At 42.4% G+C, this 20560-nt stretch overlaps 1 protein-coding gene across 1 annotated transcript in view; it reads left to right on the top strand.

Moving 5' to 3' along the window:
• The window catches only part of LOC100380858 (E3 ubiquitin-protein ligase MYCBP2), a 356005-nt gene that overhangs the window by 6478 nt on the left and 328967 nt on the right, over positions 1 to 20560 (top strand). The window contains 1 exon segment of the mRNA XM_045707688.1: positions 1986 to 2061. Within this exon segment, the coding sequence (XP_045563644.1) occupies positions 1986 to 2061 (76 nt within the window).

The following is a 20560-nucleotide window of genomic DNA, read 5'->3' as shown; positions in this document are numbered from 1 at the left end:
TCTGGTTCCCAGGTGTCTTTTATACAGGTAACGAGCTGAGATTAGGAGCACACTCTTAAAGGGAGTGCTCCTAATCTCACATTGTTACCTGTATAAAAGACCCCTGTCCACAGAAGCAATCAATCAATCAGATTCCAAACTCTCCACCATGGCCCAGACCAAAGAGCTCTCCAAGGATGTCAGGGACAAGATTGTAGACCTACACAAGGCTGGAATGGGCTACAAGACCATCGCCAAGCAGCTTGGTGAGAAGGTGACAACAGTTGGTGCGACTATTCGCAAATGGAAGAAACAGAAAAGAACCGTCAATCTCCCTCGGCCTGGGGCTCCATGCAAGATCTCACCTCGTGGAGTTGCAATGATCATGAGAACGGTGAGGAATCAGCCCAGAACTACATGGGAGGATCTTGTCAATGATCTCAAGGCAGTTGGGACCATAGTCACCAAGAAAACAATTGGTAACACACTATGCCGTGAAGGACTGAAATCCTGCAGTGCCCGCAAGGTCCCCCTGCTCAAGAAAGCACATATACATCCCCGTCTGAAGTTTGCCAATGAACATCTGAATGATTCAGAGGACAACTGGGTGAAAGTGTTGTGGTCAGATGAGACCCAAATGGAGGTCTTTGGCATCAACTCAACTCGCCGTGTTTGGAGGAGGAGGAATGCTGCCTATGACCCCAAGAACACCATCCCCACCGTCAAACATGGAGGTGGAAACATTATGCTTTGGGGGTGTTTTTCTGCTAAGGGGACAGGACAACTTCACCGCATCAAAGGGACAATGGACGGGGCCATGTACCGTCAAATCTTGGGTGAGAACCTGCTTCCCTCAGCAAGGGCATTGAAAAAGGGTCGTGGATGGGTATTCCAGCATGACAATGACCCAAAACACACGGCCAAGGCAACAAAGGAGTGGCTCAAGAAGAAGCACATTAAGGTCCTGGAGTGGCCTAGCTAATCTCCAGACCTTAATCCCATAGAAAATCTGTGGAGGGAGCTGAAGGCTCGAGTTGCCAAACGTCAGCCTCGAAACCTTAATGACTTGGACAAGATCTGCACAGAGGAGTGGGACAAAATCCCTCCTGAGATGTGTGCAAACCTGGTGGCCAACTACAAGAAATGTCTGACCTCTAATTGCCAACAAGGGTTTTGCCACCAAGTACTAAGTCATGTTTTGCAGAGAGGTCAAATACTTATTCCCCTCATTAAAATGCAAATCAATTTGTAACATTTTTTACATGCGTTTTTCATGTTTTTTTTGTTATTCTGTCTCTCACTGTTCGTAAGCCATACTGCTCGTTCTGTGTGTGAGTTCCTGCAAGACAGGAATGTCAGTTATGCCGTGTCCAGCGACGAGCCCGGATCTCAATCCCATTGAGCACGTCTGGAATCTGTTGGATCGGAGGGCTAGGCCCCCCCCGAAATGTCCGGGAACTTGGTAGGAGAGTGGGGTAACATCTCACAGCAAGCACTAACAAATCTGGTGCTGTCCATGAGGAGCAGATGCACTGCAGTACTTAATGCAGCTGGTGGCCACACCAGATACTGACTGTTACTTTTGATTTTGACCCCCCCCCCCACCCCCCCTTTTTTGTGGAACTTGTTCAGTATGTCTTAGTTGTTGAATCTTATGTTGATACAAATATTTATACGTGGAATTTTTTGAAAATAAATGCAGTTGACTGTGAGAGGACGTTTCTTTTTTGATATAGACAATTTTATTTACATTTTTATTTACACACACATATATATATAAATAAATAAATAAATAAAATTGTCTGGAGGTCGTGGCCCCAGGGTATGTAGCCTGTCGGTAATCCGGCTGTTACCATAAAATGTTTTTTTCCCTATTATTATTTTTTACATTTATTTATTTATTTTTCCTTCGTTGTTGCGTGTGTTACCATATTGATTAGACAATTCTGTGATTGTCTATAGGCCCAACTGTTACTGAATTTGCTAATTTATTTCATGTGTTTCAGGGGAAAGAGAACTTTGAGCAAGAAGAAGCTGAAACGGCGCCAAAAGGTCAAGTCAAAAGTCAAAACAAGAACCAAGGTAAGATATTTTATTGGTACAAGAGGGACCTTTCTTTCCTTGTGAGTTATTGATTTTTTTTTCTCAGAATAATACAATGATTTCATTGCAAATGTGTTGCTTTAGTTCTTTTTGGTCAAAGAAAGTTGGAGTTGCCTATTGAGAATCTCAAGCTGAGAATAAAATTGTATTTTCTTGTAATGCTTCACCTTTATCAAAGCATTTTATTTTCATGTTACAACATTTACATAACTTCACCTCCTAGGCTATATACATGTATGAGCACAGGCTTGCTTAGCTGGTTTTGCCGTTGATCAAATGAACTCTGCTGATTTTGATTATAACAACATTAATGCATTAGTTTCTCCCTCATTAATATTTAAGTTGGTTGCCAGGAACACCGTTTTATTTAGTTGGCTTGACCAACTGCCAGGGCTCCAGCTCTCTCACACCTGGAAGAGTAGCTGGAGAAGGAGGTTGAGGTAGTAATGGGAGTGGGTCTGGCTTGGGTGTAATGGAGCTGTTGCTGAGCAACCATGTGTTCCACATTTCCACGGAAACCGTTGCCAGCCTGCCCTCCATGTCTTCATCTGTGCTAGGACTCTTTCCTTTGTGATTCTCTGTGCAGGGCTAGGAGTAAAATGGTGTAGTAGGCCCTACCCTTATAGTCTCCAAAACCTAAACAAACCCCCAGAGCTGATGTCGAAGCCTGTTGGATATATTTCTCTTTTCTTTCACATTGCAAGTGTCATCTGCACTGCGGTGGGACCCTGGTAACGCCTGGCTGTTTTGGATTTCCTTTCTTAACTTCTCTATGGTCGGTGGGACGAAATCGTTCCACCTACGTAATAGCCAGTGGAATCCTGTGGCGCGTTATTCAAATACCTTTAGAAATGCTATTACTTCAATTTCTCAAACATACCACTATTTTACACTATTTTAAAGACAAGACTCTCCTTTATCTAACCACACTGTCCGATTTCAAAAAGGTTTTACAACAAAAGCAAAACATATTAGATTATGTCAGCAGAGTACCCAGCCAGAAATAATCAGACACCCATTTTTCAAGCTAGCATATAATGTCACAAAAAACAAAACCACAGCTAAATGCACCTCTAACCTTTGATCTTCATCAGATGACACTCCTAGGACATTGTTATACAATACATGCATGTTTTGTTCAATCAAGTTCATATTTGTATAAAAAACCAGCTTTTTACATTAGCATGTGACGTTCAGAACTAGCATTCCCACCGAACACTTCCGGTGAATATACTAAATTACTCACGATAAACGTTCACAAAAAGCATAACAATTATTTTAAGAATTATAGATACAGAACTCCTTTATGCAATCGCTGGGTCTGATTTTAAAATAGCTTTTCGGTGAAAGCACATTTTGCAATATTCTGAGTTGATAGCCCGGCCATCACAGGCTAGCTATTTTGACACCCACCAAGTTTGGTACTCACCAAACTCAGATTTACTATAAGAAAAATTGGATTACCTTTGCTGTTCTTCGTCAGAATGCACTCCCAGGACTTCTACTTCAATAACAAATGTTGTTTTGGTTCCAAATAATCCATAGTTATCCAAATAGCGGCGTTTTGAACGTGCGTTCAAGACACTATCCGAAGGGTGACGAGCGGACGCGTATCGTGACAAAAATTTTCAAAATATTCCATTACCGTACTTCGAAGCATGTCAAACGCTGTTTAAAATCAAATTTTTTTATGCGATTTTTCTCGTAAAATAGCGATAATATTCCGACCGGGAGACGTTGTTTTCGTTCAGACTGAAAATACAAAATGAACTCTTCAAGTGTACGCGTGCGCCCGTCTCATTGTTCTCAGATCGACCACTATCCAAATGCGCTACTGTTTTTCAGCCATGGACAGCAAAGTCATCATTCAACGTTCTGGCGCCTTCTGAGAGCCTATGGGAGCCTTAGAAAGTGTCACGTTACAGCAGAGATCCTCTGTTTTCAATAAAGATAATAAAGAAGGCCAAGAAATGGTCAGAGGGCACTTCCTGTTTGGAATCTTCTCAGGTTTTGGCCTGCCAAATGAGTTCTGTTATACTCACAGACACCATTCAAACAGTTTTAGAAACTTTAGGGTGTTTTCTATCCAAATCAAACAATTATATGCATATTCTAGTTTCTGGGCAGGAGTAATAAACAGATTAAATCGGGTACGTTTTTTTATCCGGCCGTGAAAATACTGCCCCCTATCCATAACAGGTTAAATCCGTTTTAGAATAAGGCTAACTTTAATGTAGATGGCACTGTGTATTTTTTGCTACTGCTCAAGTGAAAAAAATCTTGGTCGTGGAACAGCCTGTCGACTAAATGGGGGTCAGCGCTATTTAAAAAAAAATAATAATCTCTATTCCTAAGTGCTGGAGTGTAGCGCCACATTTTAGTTACACTTTAACCCATATTTGGAAAGTGAATGTGATCGTATCCCAATGTAATCAAGGTTAGAAATTGTTTTTGTCATACCAGGCTGGAATGGCCTCACTGAGTGCTGTAAATACGAATAAGTTAAATTACCAGCCTAGTTGGTTTAGCCACAGAAAAAGACGGCAACCTTTCTGCTAGCTATGATTGGCTGTGATAATGAGTGTGCTGGATGTGCCGAGAGATGACTTCAGATTGGTCTGTCATGTAGCACGCTTCTGTCTATTTGAGCTTGTCAGTATGTCTAGGTAATCCTGTCTAACACAGCTTTTTTTAACTGTATGGTGTAGTAAAACTGCGTAAGTGTTGCTCTTTTCTGGAGGACCGAGTTTTGAAATCAGTGGAATTCGAGTATGATAGCTAAGGAGATGGAGGATACACCTATCTCTGGATTACATCTTCAAACTAAGGGCAACCATGGCATCCGACAGGAAGGATGTATAGGGTAAGATAGACAGGCTAGCTACATTTTCAGATATTACACGTTGCTAATTTTCAGTGGTTTATGTTCACGTTAGTATACTGTTAGCTAGTTAACATTAGCTGGCTGCCACGCTCACTAACTAACGTTACGTGTATGATCTTATTATTTGTATCTCGGAGCCATTTACTTGGCTAGCTATAGCCTAATGTTCGCTAGCAACCATTGAACCTGGTTAGTTAGCTACCTGCAGATTCATGCAGGGTAGTAATGTCATGAGTTGGGATTATAGTTAATTGTTTACCTAGCTAGCTACATGTCTTAAAAAAAGACTACACTATGCAGCTACCCATTTCGGGTGCGTTCGTAAATTGTGAGGTCATAGCGCTCGGATCAACCGTACTCATTGGCCAGAAGGTCCAGTGTGCGCTCCGAGAGCGTAACGCTCTGAATTTACGAACGGACAATCTGACAGCGCACTTGCAGTCACCAAAGCTCTGGATAACATAACAGCCTAACCAGCTCTGCCAGGGTAAGTAATTTTCAGTGAGCTGTTCTCTCATTTGTGTCTGAAAGTAGCTAGCAAGTTAGCTTGGGTGCTTGACTGCTGTTGGTACCGAACACTCGGCTCAACCCTTAAAGATGTGTGGTTCTGATGCTTAAGAGGGTGTGAACGATGCTGAATGGGTGTAGACAAAGAAAGGCTCTCCAGTAGTTGAACCACAAATATTCAAGGGCAATTTTCTTAAGTGATGTTTATCAACTTTGAAAGCATAATTACTTTCCCACTGTTACTCAACTGCAGTGTATGATACTTTTTTTGCTCTGATTCTCTACTTCTACCCAATGTAAAAAAACAAACAATTTCATATTACGCTACATAAGACATATTTTTCAATGTAATTTTTTTATATAGCAGGATGGTCACATTAACTTTGAATATAAATCCTGCTACCTAGGTAGATGAAGGCATACTAGCTCATTGGAATAGAACCTGCTTTGTTCACACTGCTGGCCTTAATTCTCACATCAGCAGCTTTGTTTTTCAATGCCATTATGGATTACTGACTGTTCAAACGGTAAGTAACAAGTGACCAAATCGGATTGGTGTGTTCAGACAGTCATTTGTTGACATGGCTACGCTAGTTGTTATAGTAACAACTGGTGTAGGCTGATGGTGCTCATGCTTCCTCTCACTAAGAAGTTGTTGTTTAGCAAGTTAAGGTGACAACAGTGCCTGGCAAGTTTCTCAGTTGCTTTGAATGTTCGAAATCCTAGTGTAATTGGGTAGTTGCCATACGGCCAAAAGTAAAAAAAATGTAATAAAGTTGCAATAATTTTATGAATTGTTTAGACAGTTTAAGTGGCCACTTTAAAAAAAAAATATATATATATCATTTCATTTCATGCATTAGTGCCTTGAATTTATCCATCATGTTTGATGATTCCCAAATGGACAAAGATTTTTACCCATAAGTTACTTCTGTTTTAAATCAGTAATCATATTCTGGAATTTCTATTAATGTTTCCCCATTTTCATTTTGAGTAAGATTGTTATTTGACAACCTAGATAAAAAAAACTGAAAAAATATATCTATTTAGTTTGTATGTTACCTGCCTAACAATTATTTGAACATTTTGTTCAAGACGACCCCTTTTTCTCCTTGCATTTATTGGTGTCAACCCATAGGACATTGGACAATACACAACAGGCAGTAAAATGTTATGGTTAAAATGTAATTAAGGACACTTAGTTTCTGACCCCTTTTTAAAATGCAACTTCTAAACATCTAATGTATCATTTTAAGGATTTAAAATGTACTCATTCCAATTACAAGGCATCGAGTCCTGTATTGTTACTTTTCATCACTACCACCTTGAGTGGGGAGTGTGTAATTTGCGTGGCTGGTGCCTTCCTTGGATGTGGTAGCAGTTTTTCTTAGTTTTCCCTCCCTGGAATCTAACCCCAATTCCCCTGGTCACTATGGTATACACAGAAAGAGCCATCGAAAGTTGATAGGGCAGACATTCAAATTCGATGTCAGCGCCACGAATGGCTCGCCACTGGTCGAGGTTATAGTCATCAAAAATGTCAGAGTACCCCGCATGGGTTTTTGGTCTGAATAAATGCACGCATGCCCGAAGGGCAGCACTTGTTGGCAGGGATTAGCGCTATAATTGCTGCAGTCATCCAAGTAACGTTGGAGCAATCAAAGGAACCATGGCTAATATGAGTCATTCACACTTTCATTGTACTGGCCGTTTGTACCAATGCTTAATCTTTTTAGACAGGAATATGCATCTGGCAGTATCACTCGGGTAGACCCACAACATTGTATACCTGGCCGCACAGGGCCACAGTTCTCAAGTAATGGAGGAAACCCTAGCGCACCCAGTGGGAGCCTCGACCTACCAACAGCTGATGCCGTGGGAGCCGAGGCACCACTTGAGAGGTTTTTTGTTGGAGGGTTTTTGGAGTATACTGTGAAATGGAGCCATTGACCGGGTTTGAGAAACACAATTGGTCTCTGACGCTGGTGAGTACAATGGGACACAGGCCAGTCTGGGACTGTGGTGCAATTTCTGCAAAACTCCAGTAAGTGGTATTTAAAAAAATATATATATTTATTATAAACGAGCTAAATTCTAAGTTAATTTGGCAAGCTAGCTTTGTATTTAACTGATGTGTCCATGTGATGTTTTTGTTAGCTAGTTAACTTAACGTTAGCAGTAACTGGTTTAAACAAAAAATCTAGCTAGCTAACTCTAAATTTGTACAAATCTCAAATGGCAGGTTATGTTGTGATGTTAAGGTGTTTGTCCCAGCTAAACAAAGGGATTAACCTGGATTGTAACTAAGAATAAAGTCATGGCTCTTTTGCAAGCTGAGGCCATGTGGCTTGTAAAAATGGCTACAAGCTAGCTACCAAGCTTTATGCATGATATGTCCACTGCTTGGTTTGGTTTGACTTTTAACTAGCTGGCTAGTTTGTACAGCTTTACTTAACTAGAATAGCTAACGTCTGCTAAATGACTAGAATGTAAATGTTTGTCTAGCATTAGGGTCAAACAACCCTAATCCAGATTTCATATTGGAAGAACAACCATTGTCCAGCTTGAAACAATGAGTTTTCAGACATTATGTAACTTATCTAGCTTTAATACTGTGTATTGTTATCCCCCAATGTTGGCAACTCTGCTGCTGAACAAGATGTGCTGTCCATTGTTGCCTCCAGCTCAAGCAGCTCCTCTAACTCTACCAGCTCCTACCGTTCGAGCCCTTCCACGAGGGATTGTTCCCCACCCAGGTGTCCAGCCCACCCTCTCCCCTACTAGGCCTCTCCCTCGCCAGTTCGCTACCAACCAAAAACTTTCGTTAAGGTTTGCACTTGTACTTTGCCAATGTTTTTTTGTTTCATTTTGTGGACATGTTGCGCTACCACCAGCTGCATATTTTTGCATTTAATATTTCAGGAAAAAGGAGCAGAGACTTGGTTGAAGGAAATGCAGAGCAATGACCACGAACTACTGGAAAGAAGGGTGGAGGCCCAGCTGATACTTTCAATATATGAAAGAGAGGGACACCAGAGAGGAAAATGAAAGCGCTGCAGAGATGACAGTGCGGGCTGAGGAGTGGTGCAGTTTCAGACAGTGATTCCTCAATGTCCTGGGATGACTGGTGGACACCATTGCCACGTTGGGTCCACACCCCTGATTCCGTTCTACTGTGCTTGGACATGCACCCAGAGAAGGCAGTGTGTGGGCTGCTGCAGCAGCAAAGGACAGGGGGCTGAAGGCAAAGTTCAACTACGCATTGCTCAGTGCCCTGGTGTCCACCATTGCCACCTGACATCTACTTCTGATTCCTTACAGCACCTCGTCGTGCAACCAGATCCTCATTGACAATAATGCTTCTTATAGTTTTTCCTTTGTCGTAAAAATGTTCTACTTGTACATAGTTCACGTGTTTACATGGTTTGATTTGCACTTAGTTTTTATGCACAATGCAGTCTTATTTGTAAACCCTAACCCTTTATTTATACTTTTATATGTAAAGTTTGCATGTGTACTTTGAGCATACGTTGGGTCATTTCCACCCTCAGAAATAAACACTTTCTAGACATTTGTGATGTTCAACACTCATTTCATTCATAATATATACCTATTGATTCATTATGATGTCTGAAAAGGGCCCTGTGTTTTGCCTTAACAAATCCAGGCATGTTAAATGATATGTCACATTTTCACCAATCACAGGGCCCTAGTTATGGGCAGGGTACAATTTGACTCCATAAGCCCAAAATGGATGCCTTATACCAATCTGGGCTCAAACCCGGGCACACTTTTCAATTTCATCAGCTGCCATGCTTTGCTTACAGAACTCTGGGGGCTATTCCTGCTGGCGAACTTAAGTCTGCTTTCTGGAATACCCCACTGTCTACAAATGAGAACCTCAGCCCCATTTCTAAGCTTTATGAGAAAAGGAATGGTAAAAGCTGCTCTTAAGCGCCAATCAGAAGTTCAAACGATAACAAAGCTGTCACCCCACCATTAGGATTGGGTCATATCCAGATTTTCACATCATACCATCCTTCTCTCATCCCGAGATTTACGGTATTACCGGCATAGCAGACAAAGGGGCGCTACAAATGCAAGAAAAGCACAATGGGCCTCTACCAGAATGCAAAAAAAAACCTGCACAAACTAATATCGAAATCACATAGAAGCTGTTAGCCGTTAGCTAAATGCTAACGGGTGAAAACAAGCAAATTCAGCTCATAAAGTTATATGCATAGCTAGTAGCTACGGTATGTCATTTTCGTTGAGTGGACATTTTTACAAGCGAAAGTGAACAATAGAAATTGTGCAAATGAATAGTAGGAAGCTTAGGGAAAAAATAGCAACTGTACAGGTGACTCATCTGGCAGAATGGCATCAAATATCTTATAATGGCTATCATTTAGTAGTGAATTGCATGTAAGTGTAGCTTCATCACCTCATGTGCACCACACAACAGAGACTCACGGATAGATTTAGAATGCTATGGACTCACCAGCTCCCACTTCCTTCTGTTTTGCTATTTACAAACATGTGACTGGCTCAACTGTTCTGGGGAACTACTGTATGTTAAATAATGTGACAAGTGAAATGAAGAAAGCAATCTGCTTTATCTCCTAAGGTATTGCACAAGTTGACTGCAAGTGTTCATTTAAAAAGTAGCTATAAATATTAAAATTGATTGAAAAACAATCCCGTGGCTTTTTCAAAGTACCCCGGTATATACTGTTTAACTTATGGGCACGGTAGCGTCCCACCTGGCCAACATCCGGTGAAATAGCAGAGCGTGAAATTCAAAGCTACAGAATTATAAATATTTAACTTTCATAAAGTCACAAGTGTAATACATCAAAATAAAGCTTAACTTGTTAATCCAGCCGCTGTCAGATTTCAAAAAGGCTTTACGGTGAAAGCACACCATGCGATAATCTGAGGACAGCGCCCCGCATACAAAATCATGAAAAACATATTTCAACCAGGCAGGTGCGACACGAAAGTCAGAAATAGTGATATAAAAAATTGCTTACCTTTGATCTTCTGTTAGCACTCCAAAAGGTCCCAGTTACATCACATGGTCCTTTTGTTTGATAATGTCCTCTTTATATCAATAAAAATTCAGTTCAGCTGGCGTGCTTCAGTCAATAATCCACCTAGTATGCATACAAAATGAATCCCAAACGTTACTAATAAACTTTTCCAAACAAGTCAAACAACGTTTATAATCAAACCTTAGGTACCCTAATACGTAAATAATTTTACGTACGATATAATTTAAGACTGAGAATCGTTATTGTCTTTACCGGAGAAAAATACCAAAGAATGCGCTCTCATTCACGTGCTTGGAAACACTACAGCCAAAATGGGAGCCACCTAGAAAAACAAACATTTCTAGCTCATTTTTCCAAAAATCAACCTGAAAGTCTTTCTGTTGAGATCTAGTGGAAGCCCTAGGAACTGCAATCTGGGAGGACTTTGCCTTATAATAAAAGTGACAGCCATTGAAAATAGTGGTAGGCTGAACATTTTCTTTTGGGATGGTTTGTCCTCGGGGTTTTGCCTGCCATATCAGTTATGTTATACTCACAGACATTATTTTAACAGTTTTAGAAACTTTGGAGTGTTTTCTATCCAATATGCATATACATACACATATATGCATATCCCAGCTTCTGGGCTTGAGTAACAGGCAGTTTACTTTGGGCGCGCTTTCCATCTGGACGTGAAAATACTGCCCCCTTCCCAAGAGAGGTTAAGGTATACCTCCCTAACCTACCCATTTATATTCTTCACGATTCATTGGCTATATATCATACATTTATAAGTCCAAATGAATGTAGCAACTGCTTATTGACATTTTTAGGCTTAAACATGAAGATTGACTGACTATCCTACCGATCGGCGATGTCATTTACAAAATAGCCTCCAACAATCTACTCAGCAAATTGGATGCAGTCTATCAGTGCCATCCGTTTTGTCACCAAAGCCCCATGTACTACCCACCACAGTGACCTGTATGCTCACGTTGGCTGGCCCTTGCTTCATAGTTGTCGCCAAACCCATTGGCTCCAGGTCATCTGTAAGTCTTTGCAAGGTAAAGGCCAGCCTTCTCAGCTCACTGGTCACCATAGCAGCACCCACCCGTAGCTCACGCTCCAGCAGGTATATTTCACTGGTCACACCGAAAGCCAATTCCTCCTTTGGCTGCCTTTCCTTCCAGTTCTCTGCTGCCAATGACTGGAACGAACTGCAAAAATCACTGAAGCTGGAGACTCATTTCTCCCTCTAACTTTAAGCACCAGCTGTCTGAGCAGCTCACAGATCACTGCACCTGTACATAGCCCATCTGTAAATAGCCCATCCAACTACCTCATCATCCTTACTGTTATTTATTTTGCTTCTTTGCACCCCAGTATCTCTACTTGCACATTCATCTTCTGCACATCTATCACTCCAGTGTTTAATTGCTAAATTGTAATTATTTCGCCACTATGGTCTATTTATTGCCTTACCTCCCTTATCTTACCTCATTTGCACACACTGTATATAGACTTTTTCTATTGTGTTATTGACTGTATGTTTGTTTTTCCATGTGTAATTCTGTGTTTGTGTCGCACTGCTTTGCTTTATCTTGGCCAAGTCGCAGTTGTAAATGAGAACTTGTTCTCAACTAGCCTACCTGGTTAAAAAAAGGTAAAATAAACCTTGATTCTTTCAGCACTTTCCACAGTCTTCTTCCCTGCTACAACTTCAGTCATGGTGATCTGCTGCTGCTTTGGGAACTGTTTTGACATTCTCAAATGCTTTGCTGATTCGAAGTTACTGTTTATTGTCGACTTTCTCCTGTTTCCAAAAACATTTGGAAATTGTTTCGCACCTTATTTTTGTTGGCAAATGAGATTGATTTCTGTTCATTGTACTGCCTGTCAGCCATCAACAATCACCCATCTTCGCACGTGAATACGCTAACAGGCCAGGGGGAAGAAACTGTGTTGACGTGTGGTTGGATAGGGCAGTTCTCCACGGTAACAGTGCAGTAATTGGTCAAAATTACGAACCCACTTTCGATTGTACCCTTTTATGCGCTAAAAGTTGCGAGGATTGGTCAACATTGTGAGCTCTCGCAATATGCACTGATTGGTTGATTTTGCATTGAATTATGCGATCACGGAATCCTGGAGGGACTGGCTAGTTGATAAACTGAATCAGATTAGAGCTGAGGTTGGAGGAAAAACCTACAGGAGGGTACTTCTCTAGGAACATTGGAGAGTCCTGGTATAGGGAAAGGGTGCCATTTGGGACACTACCTTAGATATGCCAGTAAATAATGCTGATTTGCTCTGACCCCCAAATGGAATCTGGTCAGTTCAATAGCCTATCTACTAGGCCTAACATTTAAGGGTACAACTCCTGAGTCCTGTCCCCAGCTGCTGTCAGTAAAAGGGTCATGTTAATTTTGTCCTTCAACATTTTACAACTTTAGCAACAGAAAACAAAAAATAGGTTTATTGGAAAACCCTGTTTTGTCTGTTTTTGGTGGCTAATAAACCCAACCCAGCAGCTCTGGTCCCTTAGAATTACAATCATTATCAATCACCATAACTCATTCAGGTGTGATAGAATCCAACTTTGGGACTTGAGGCCTACTTGATTTTTCACGTTGACATCCGCATGTTCTACTAGCCTACATGATGGACTAAGTTGACCGTTCAATTGATTCAGAACACAGGACATGCTGTATTGCACTTTGCTGCATTGTCTCTGCTGCTGTAAAGGCAATGTAACAGCAATTGTTAGCCATGGATTTGGATGGTAGACTAATTTGCATACATTACATGCTATTCCTTATTGTACTGTCCTTAGAGGGGCTGAGAGGCTTGCCCATCACCTCAGCCAGCCAAACTGCATTCCATGTTATAACCATAACCATCTTCGATTCTTTGGGGTCATTTTCTGTCTCCGATTTGATATGCAGCAGGAAGAAGCAGATTTAATCTGTCCCAAATTGGACCCTATTTCCTGCATAGGAATATATGTTCCCAAAATAGCTGTGTTGGCGCCGGAGGGGATGGCTGCCGTTTTATTGGCTCTTAACCAACCATGCTATTTTGTTCGTTTTTTCACATTGTTTGTGACTTATTGTGTACATAATGTTGCTGCTACCGTCTCTTATGACTGAAAAGAGCTTCTGGATATCAGAACAGCGATTACTCACCTTGAATTGAACAAAGAATTTAAAAACTAATATCTTATGCTTCACTGGGTCGTGGCTGAAAGACTACATGAATAACATGCAGCTGGCGGGTTATACACTGTACTGGCAGTCACCACATCAGTCACTGGCTTCATCAATAAGTGCATCGATGACGCGTCCCCACAGTGACTGTACGAACATACCCCAACCAAAATCCATGGATTACAGGCAACTACCGCACTGAGCTAAAGGGTAGAGCTGCTGCTTATAACAAATCCCGCTATGCCCTCTGACGAACCATCAAACAGGACTAAGATCGATTTGTACTACACCGGCTCCGGTGCTTGTCGGTTGTGCCAGGGCTTGCAAACTATTACAGACTACACTTGTACTCACTGTATATAGACTTTTTGTTTTCTTTTGTTCTACTGTATTATTGACTGTTTTGTTTATTTCATGTGTAACTCTGTATGTGTCGAATTGCAATGCTTTATCTTGGCCAGGTCGCTGTTGCAAATGAGAACTAGTTCTCAACTAGCCTACCTGGTTAAATAAAGGTGAAAAAAAGAGAAGCACATCCGAGAGCTGCCCAGTGACGTGAGCCTACCAGACAAGCTAAATTACTTCTATGCTTGCTTCGAGGCAAGCAACACTGAAACATGAATGAGCTGTTCCGGACGACTGTTTGATCATGCTCTCCGCAGCCGATGTGAGTAAGATCTTTAAACAGGTCAACATCCACAAGGCCCCAGGGCCAGATGGATTACCAGGACGTGTACTCCGAGCATGTGCTGACCAACTGGCAAGGGTCTTCACTGACATTTTCAACCCTCCCTGTCCGAGTCTGTAATACCAATATGTTTCAAGCAGACCACCATAGTCCCTGTGCCCAAGAACACTAAGGTAACCTGCCTAAATGGCTATCGACCCGTAGCACTCACGTCTGTAGCCATGAAGTGCTTTGAAAGGCTGGTCATGGCTCACATCAACACCATTATCCCAGAAACCCTAGACCCACTCCAATTTGCATACCTCCCCAAAAGATCCACAGATGTTGCAATCTCTACTGCAGTCCACACTGCCCTTTCACACCTGGACAAAAGGAACACCGATGTGAGAATGCTATTCATTGAGTACAGCGTTCAACACCATAGTTTCCTCAAAGCTCATCCCTAAGCCTAGGACACTGGGACTAATCAACTCCCTCTGCAACTGGATCCTAGACTTCCTGACAGGCTGCCCCAGGTGGTAAGGATCCTCAACAATGGGTCCCCTCGGGTGCGTGCTCAGTCCACTCCTGTACTCCCTGTTCACTCATGACTGCATGGCCAGGCACGACTCCAATGCTGTAATTAAGCTGGCCGATGACACAATATTGGTAGGCCTGATCACCGACAACGACGAGACATCATACAGGGAGGAGGTCAGAGACCTGGCCGTGTGGTGCCAGGACAACAGCCTCTCTCTGAAAGTGATCAAGACAAATGAGATGATTGTAGACTACAGGAAAAGGAGGGTTGAGATGGCCCCCATTCTCATCGACGAGGCTGTAGTGGAGCAGGTTGAGAGCTTCAAGTTCCTTGGTGTCCACATCACCAACAAACTAGAATGGTCCAAGCACACCAAGACAGTTGTGGAGATGGCACGACGAAACCTATTCCCCCCTCAGGAGACTGAAAAGATTTGGCATGAGTCTTCAGATCCGCAAAAGGTTCTACAGCTGCACATCGAAAGCATCCTGACGGCTTGCATCACTGTCTGGTATGGCAACTGCTTGGCCTCCGACCGCAAGGCACTACAGAAGGTAGTGCGTACGTCCCAGTACATCACTGAGGCCAAGCTTCCTGCTATCCAGGGCCTCTTTACCAGGCGGTGTCAGAGGAAGCCCCTGAAAAATTGTCAGAATCCAGCCACCCTAGTCTGTTCTTTCTGATCCCGCATGGCAAGCTATACCGGAGCACCCAGTCTGGGTCCAAAAGGCTTGTCAACAGCTTTTACCCCCAAGCAATAAGTTTCCTGAAAATCTAATCAAATGGCTAACCAGACTGCTTGCAACCCCCCCCTTTTACGCTGCTGCTACTGTGTTATTGTCTATGCATGAGTCACTTTTTAATAACTCTACCAACATGTACAGTTGAAGTCGGAAGTTTACGTACACCTTAGCCAAATACATTTTAAACTCAATTTTTCACAATTCCTGACATTTAATCCTAGTAAAAATTCCCTGTCTTTGGTCAGTTAGGATCACCACTTTATTTTAAGAATGTGACATGTCAGAATAATAGAGAATGATTTACTTCAGCTTTTATTTCTGTCATCACATTCCCAGTGGGTCACAAGTTACATACACTCAATTAGTATTTGGTAGCATTGCCTTTAAATTGTTTAACTTGGGTCAAACGTTTTGGGTAGCCTTTCACATGCTTCCCACAGTAAGTTGGGTGAATTTTGGCCCATTCCTCCTGACAAGAGCTGGTGAAACTGAGTCATGTTTGTAGGCCTCCTTGCTCGCACACGCTTTTTCAGTTCTGCCCACAAATTTTCTATGGGATTGAAGTCAGGGCTTTGTGATGGCCTCTCCAATACCTTGACTTTGTTGTCCTTAAGCCATTTTGCCACAACTTTGGAAGTATGCTTGGGGTCATTGTCCATTTTGAAGACCCATTTGTGACCAAGCTTTAACTACCTGACTGATGTCTTGAGATGTCGCTTCAATATAGCCACATAATTGTCCCACCTCATGATGCCATCTATTTTGTGAAGTGCACCAGTCCCTCCTGCAGCAAAGCACCCCCACAACATGATGCTGCCACCCCCGTGCTTCATGGTTGGGATGGTGTTCTTCGGCTTGCAAGCCTCCCCCTTTTTACTCCAAACATAACGATGGTAATTATTGCCAAACAGTTCTATTTTTGTTTCATCAGACCAGAGGACATTTCTCCAAGAAGTATGATATTTTTCCCCATGTGCAGTTGCAAACCATAGTCTGTCTTTTTTATGGTGGTTTTGGAGCAGTGGCGTCTTCCTTGCTGAGCGGCCTTTTAGGTTATGTCGATATAGGACTAATTTTACTGTGGCTATAGATACTTTTGTACCTCTTTCCTCCAGCATCTTCACAAGGTCCTTTGCTATTGTTCTGGGATTGATTTGCACATTTCGCACTAAAATACGTTAATCTCCAGGAGACAGAACGCGTCTCCTTCCTGAGGGGTATGATGGCTGCGTGGTCCCATGGTGTTTATACTTGTACACTATTGTTTGTACAGATGAACATGGTACCTTCAGGTGTTTGGAAATTGCTCCCAAGGATGAACCATACGTGTGGAGGTCTACAATTGTTTTTCTGAGGTCTTGGCTGATTTCTTTTGATATTCCCATAATGTCAAGCAAAGAGGCCGTGAGTTTGAAGGTAGGCCTTGTAATACATCCAAAGGTACACCTCCAATTGACTCAAATGATGTCAATTAGCCTATCAGAAGCTTCTAAAGCCATGACACAATTTTTCTGGAATTTCCCAAGCTGTTTAAGGGCACAGTCAACTTAGTGTATGTAAACTTCTGACCCACTGGAATTGTGATACAGTGAGTTATAAGGGAAATAATATGTAAACAATTGTTGGAAAAATTACTTGTTATGCACAAAGTAGATGTCCTAACCGACTTGCCAAAACTATAGTTTGTTAGCAAGAAATTTGTGGAGTAGTTGAAAAACAATTTTTAATGACTCCAACCTAAGTGTTTGTAAACTTCCGACTTCAACTGTACATATCACCTCAATTACCTCGACTAACTGGTGCCCCCTCACATTGACTCTGTACTGGTACAGTAGCCTCGCTATTGTGATTTTACTGCTGCTCCTTAATAATTTGTTACTTGTATTTATTTTTTCTTGTTGCTATTTTTCGTAACTGCAGTGTTGTTTAGGGGCTCGTAAGTAAGCATTTCACTGTAAGGTCTACTATACCTGTTGTATTCAGCACGTGACAAATACATTTTGATTTGACTGGTCATGGTCCAAGATGTAATAGACAATTCAATAATTAGGCTAAATGTGTTGGATGTCTATTTCATAAAGATTTTGCTGGACATAATTGTACTGACATGAGTAGGCTCGTCTGCAATGCAGGCTGAAGTGCTCTTGTTGACTCTGTCCCGTAATACCGTGTAGAGCTGTTGGTTAGGGCTAGGTAGGGTTGCAAAGGTACGGTGTATTACTGGAAACATTCAAAGTTTACCACTAAATGACTAGAATTTGCTATCTTTCAAGGTTTTTATGTAATCTATCACAAGACACCTAGTGGCCCTTTTGATACTTCATATTATGATAGGTGTCTAGTTATCTCTGGCCCGATGTGCCTTAAGATTTTAAAATAACAAATAGACTTACAAAGCTGTAAAACATTATCCTAAATATAACCATCAACTTAGTGAACACCATTGGTGTTTTAATGATGGTTTCAGGATGAAATATCCTTACTTTTTTACACACTTATGTATTTGTTAATGTTTTGGTGTTAAACTGTTGGCAGTTGTGAAGAAAAGTCAATAGTTGTTGGAGTTGCGGAGTTCATTGAAAATAATGACATTGTTGAGTATTTCAAATCAAAGTTTATTTGTCACGTGCGCTGAGTACAACAGGTGTAGACCTTAGAGTGAAATGCTTACTTACAGGCTCTAACCAATAGTGCAAAAAATGTATTAGGTGAGCAATAGGTAGCTAAAGAAATAAAACAGTAAAAAGACAGGCTATATACAGTAGCGAGGCTATAAAAGTAGCGAGGCTACATACAGACACCGGTTAGTCAGGCTGATTGAGGTAGTATGTACATGTAGATATGGTTAAAGTGACTATGCATGTATGATGAACAGAGTAGCACTAGCGAGGGGGTGGGTGGGACACAATGCAGATAGCCTGGTTAGCCAATGTGCAGGAGCACTGGTTGGTCTGCCAAATTGAGGTAGTATGTACATGAATGTATAAAGTGACTGTGCATATATGATAAACAGAGAGTAGCAGCATAAAAAGAGGGGTTGGGGGGGGGGGGCACACAATGCAAATAGTCCAGGTAGCCATTTGATTACCTGTTCAGGAGTCTTATGGCTTGGGGGTAAAAACTGTTGAGAAGCCTTTTTGTCCTAGACTTGGCATTCTTGTACCGCTTGCCATGCGGTAGTAGAGAGAACAGTCTATGACTGGGGTGGCTGGGGTCTTTGACAATTTTTAGGGCCTTCCTCTGGCACCGCCTGGTGTAGAGGTCCTGGATGGCAGGCAGCTTTGCCCCAGTAATGTACTGGGCCGTATGCACTAACCTCTGTAGTGCCTTGCGGTCAGAGGCCGAGAAATTACCGTACCAGGCAGTGATGCAACCAGTCAAGATGCTCTCGATGTTGCCGCTGTAGTACAACATTTTGAGGATCTCAGGACCCATACCAAATCTTTGTAATTTCCTGAGAGGGAATATGCTTTGTCGTGCCCTCTTCACGACTGTCTTGGTGTGTTTAGACCATTCTAGTTTGTTGTTGATGTGGACACCAAGGAACTTGAAGCTCTCAACCTGCTCCACTACAGCCCCGTCGGCGAGAATGGGGGCGTGCTCGGTCCTCCTTTTCCTGTAGTCTACAATAATCTCCTTAGTCTTGGTTACGTTGAGGGATAGATTGTTATTCTGGCACCACCCGGCCAGGTCTCTGACTTCCTCCCTATAGGCTGTCATCTGCAAACTTAATGATGGTGTTGGAGTCATGCCTTGCCATGCAGTCGTGGGTGAACAGGGAGTACAGGAGGGGACTGAGTACGCACCCCTGGGGAGCTCCAGTGTTGAGGATCAGTGTGGCAGATGTGTTGCTACCTACCCTCACCACCTGGGGCCGGCCCGTCAGGATCCAGTTGCAGAGGGAGGTGTTTAGTCCCAGGATCCTTAGCTTAGTGATGAGCTTTGAGGGTGCTATGGTGTTGAATGCTGCGCTGTAGTCAATGAATAGCATTCTCACATAAGTGTTCCTTTTGTCCAGGTGGGAAAGGGCAGTGTGGAGTGCAATAGAGATCGCATCATCTGTTTGGGCGGTATGCAAATTGGAGTGGGTCTAGGGTTTCTGGGATAATGGTGTGAGCCATTACCAACCTTTCAATGCACTTCATGGCTACGGACGTGAGTGATAAGGGTCTGTAGTCATTTAGGCAGGTTTCCTTTGTTTTCTTGGGCACAGGGACTTTGGTGGTCTGCTTGAAACATGTTGTTATTAGAGACTCAATCAGAGACGTTGAAAATGTCAGTGAATACACCTGCCATTTGGCCAGCACATGTCCTGGTAATCCGTCTGGCCCTGGGGCCTTGTGTATGTTGACCTGTTTAAAGGTCTTACTCACTTTGGCTACGGAGAGTGTGATCACACAGTCGTCCGGAACAGCTGATGCTCTCATGCCTTCCTCAGTGCTGCTTGCGTCAAAGCGAGCATGGAAGTGATTTAGCTTGTCTGGTAGGCTCGTTTCACTGGGCAGTTCGGCTGTGCTTCCCTTTGTAGTCTGTAATAATTTACAAGCCCTGCCACATAAGACAAGCATTGGAGCCGGTGAAGTATGATTCAATCTTAGCCCTGTAATGACTCTTTGCCTGTTTGATGGTTCGTTGCAGGGCATAGCAGGATATCTTGTAAGCTTCCGGGTTAGTCCCGCACCTTGAAAGCGGCAGCTCTACCCTTTTAGCTCAATGCGAATGTTGCCTGTAATCCATGGCTTCTGGTTGGGGTATGTACGTACAGTCACTGGGGACGACTTCCTCGATGCACTTATTGATAAAGCCAGTGACTGATGTGGTGTACTCGTCAATGCCATCGGAAGAATCCCGGAACATGTTCCAGTCTGTGATAGCAAAACAGTCCTGTAGTTTAGCA

This window comes from Salmo salar, chromosome ssa25 (assembly GCF_905237065.1).
Source record: "Salmo salar chromosome ssa25, Ssal_v3.1, whole genome shotgun sequence".
Taxonomy (NCBI): Eukaryota; Metazoa; Chordata; class Actinopteri; order Salmoniformes; family Salmonidae; genus Salmo; species Salmo salar.
The sequence above is the reverse complement of the archived record's forward strand: the minus strand, read 5'-3'. Positions and strand labels throughout refer to the sequence as shown.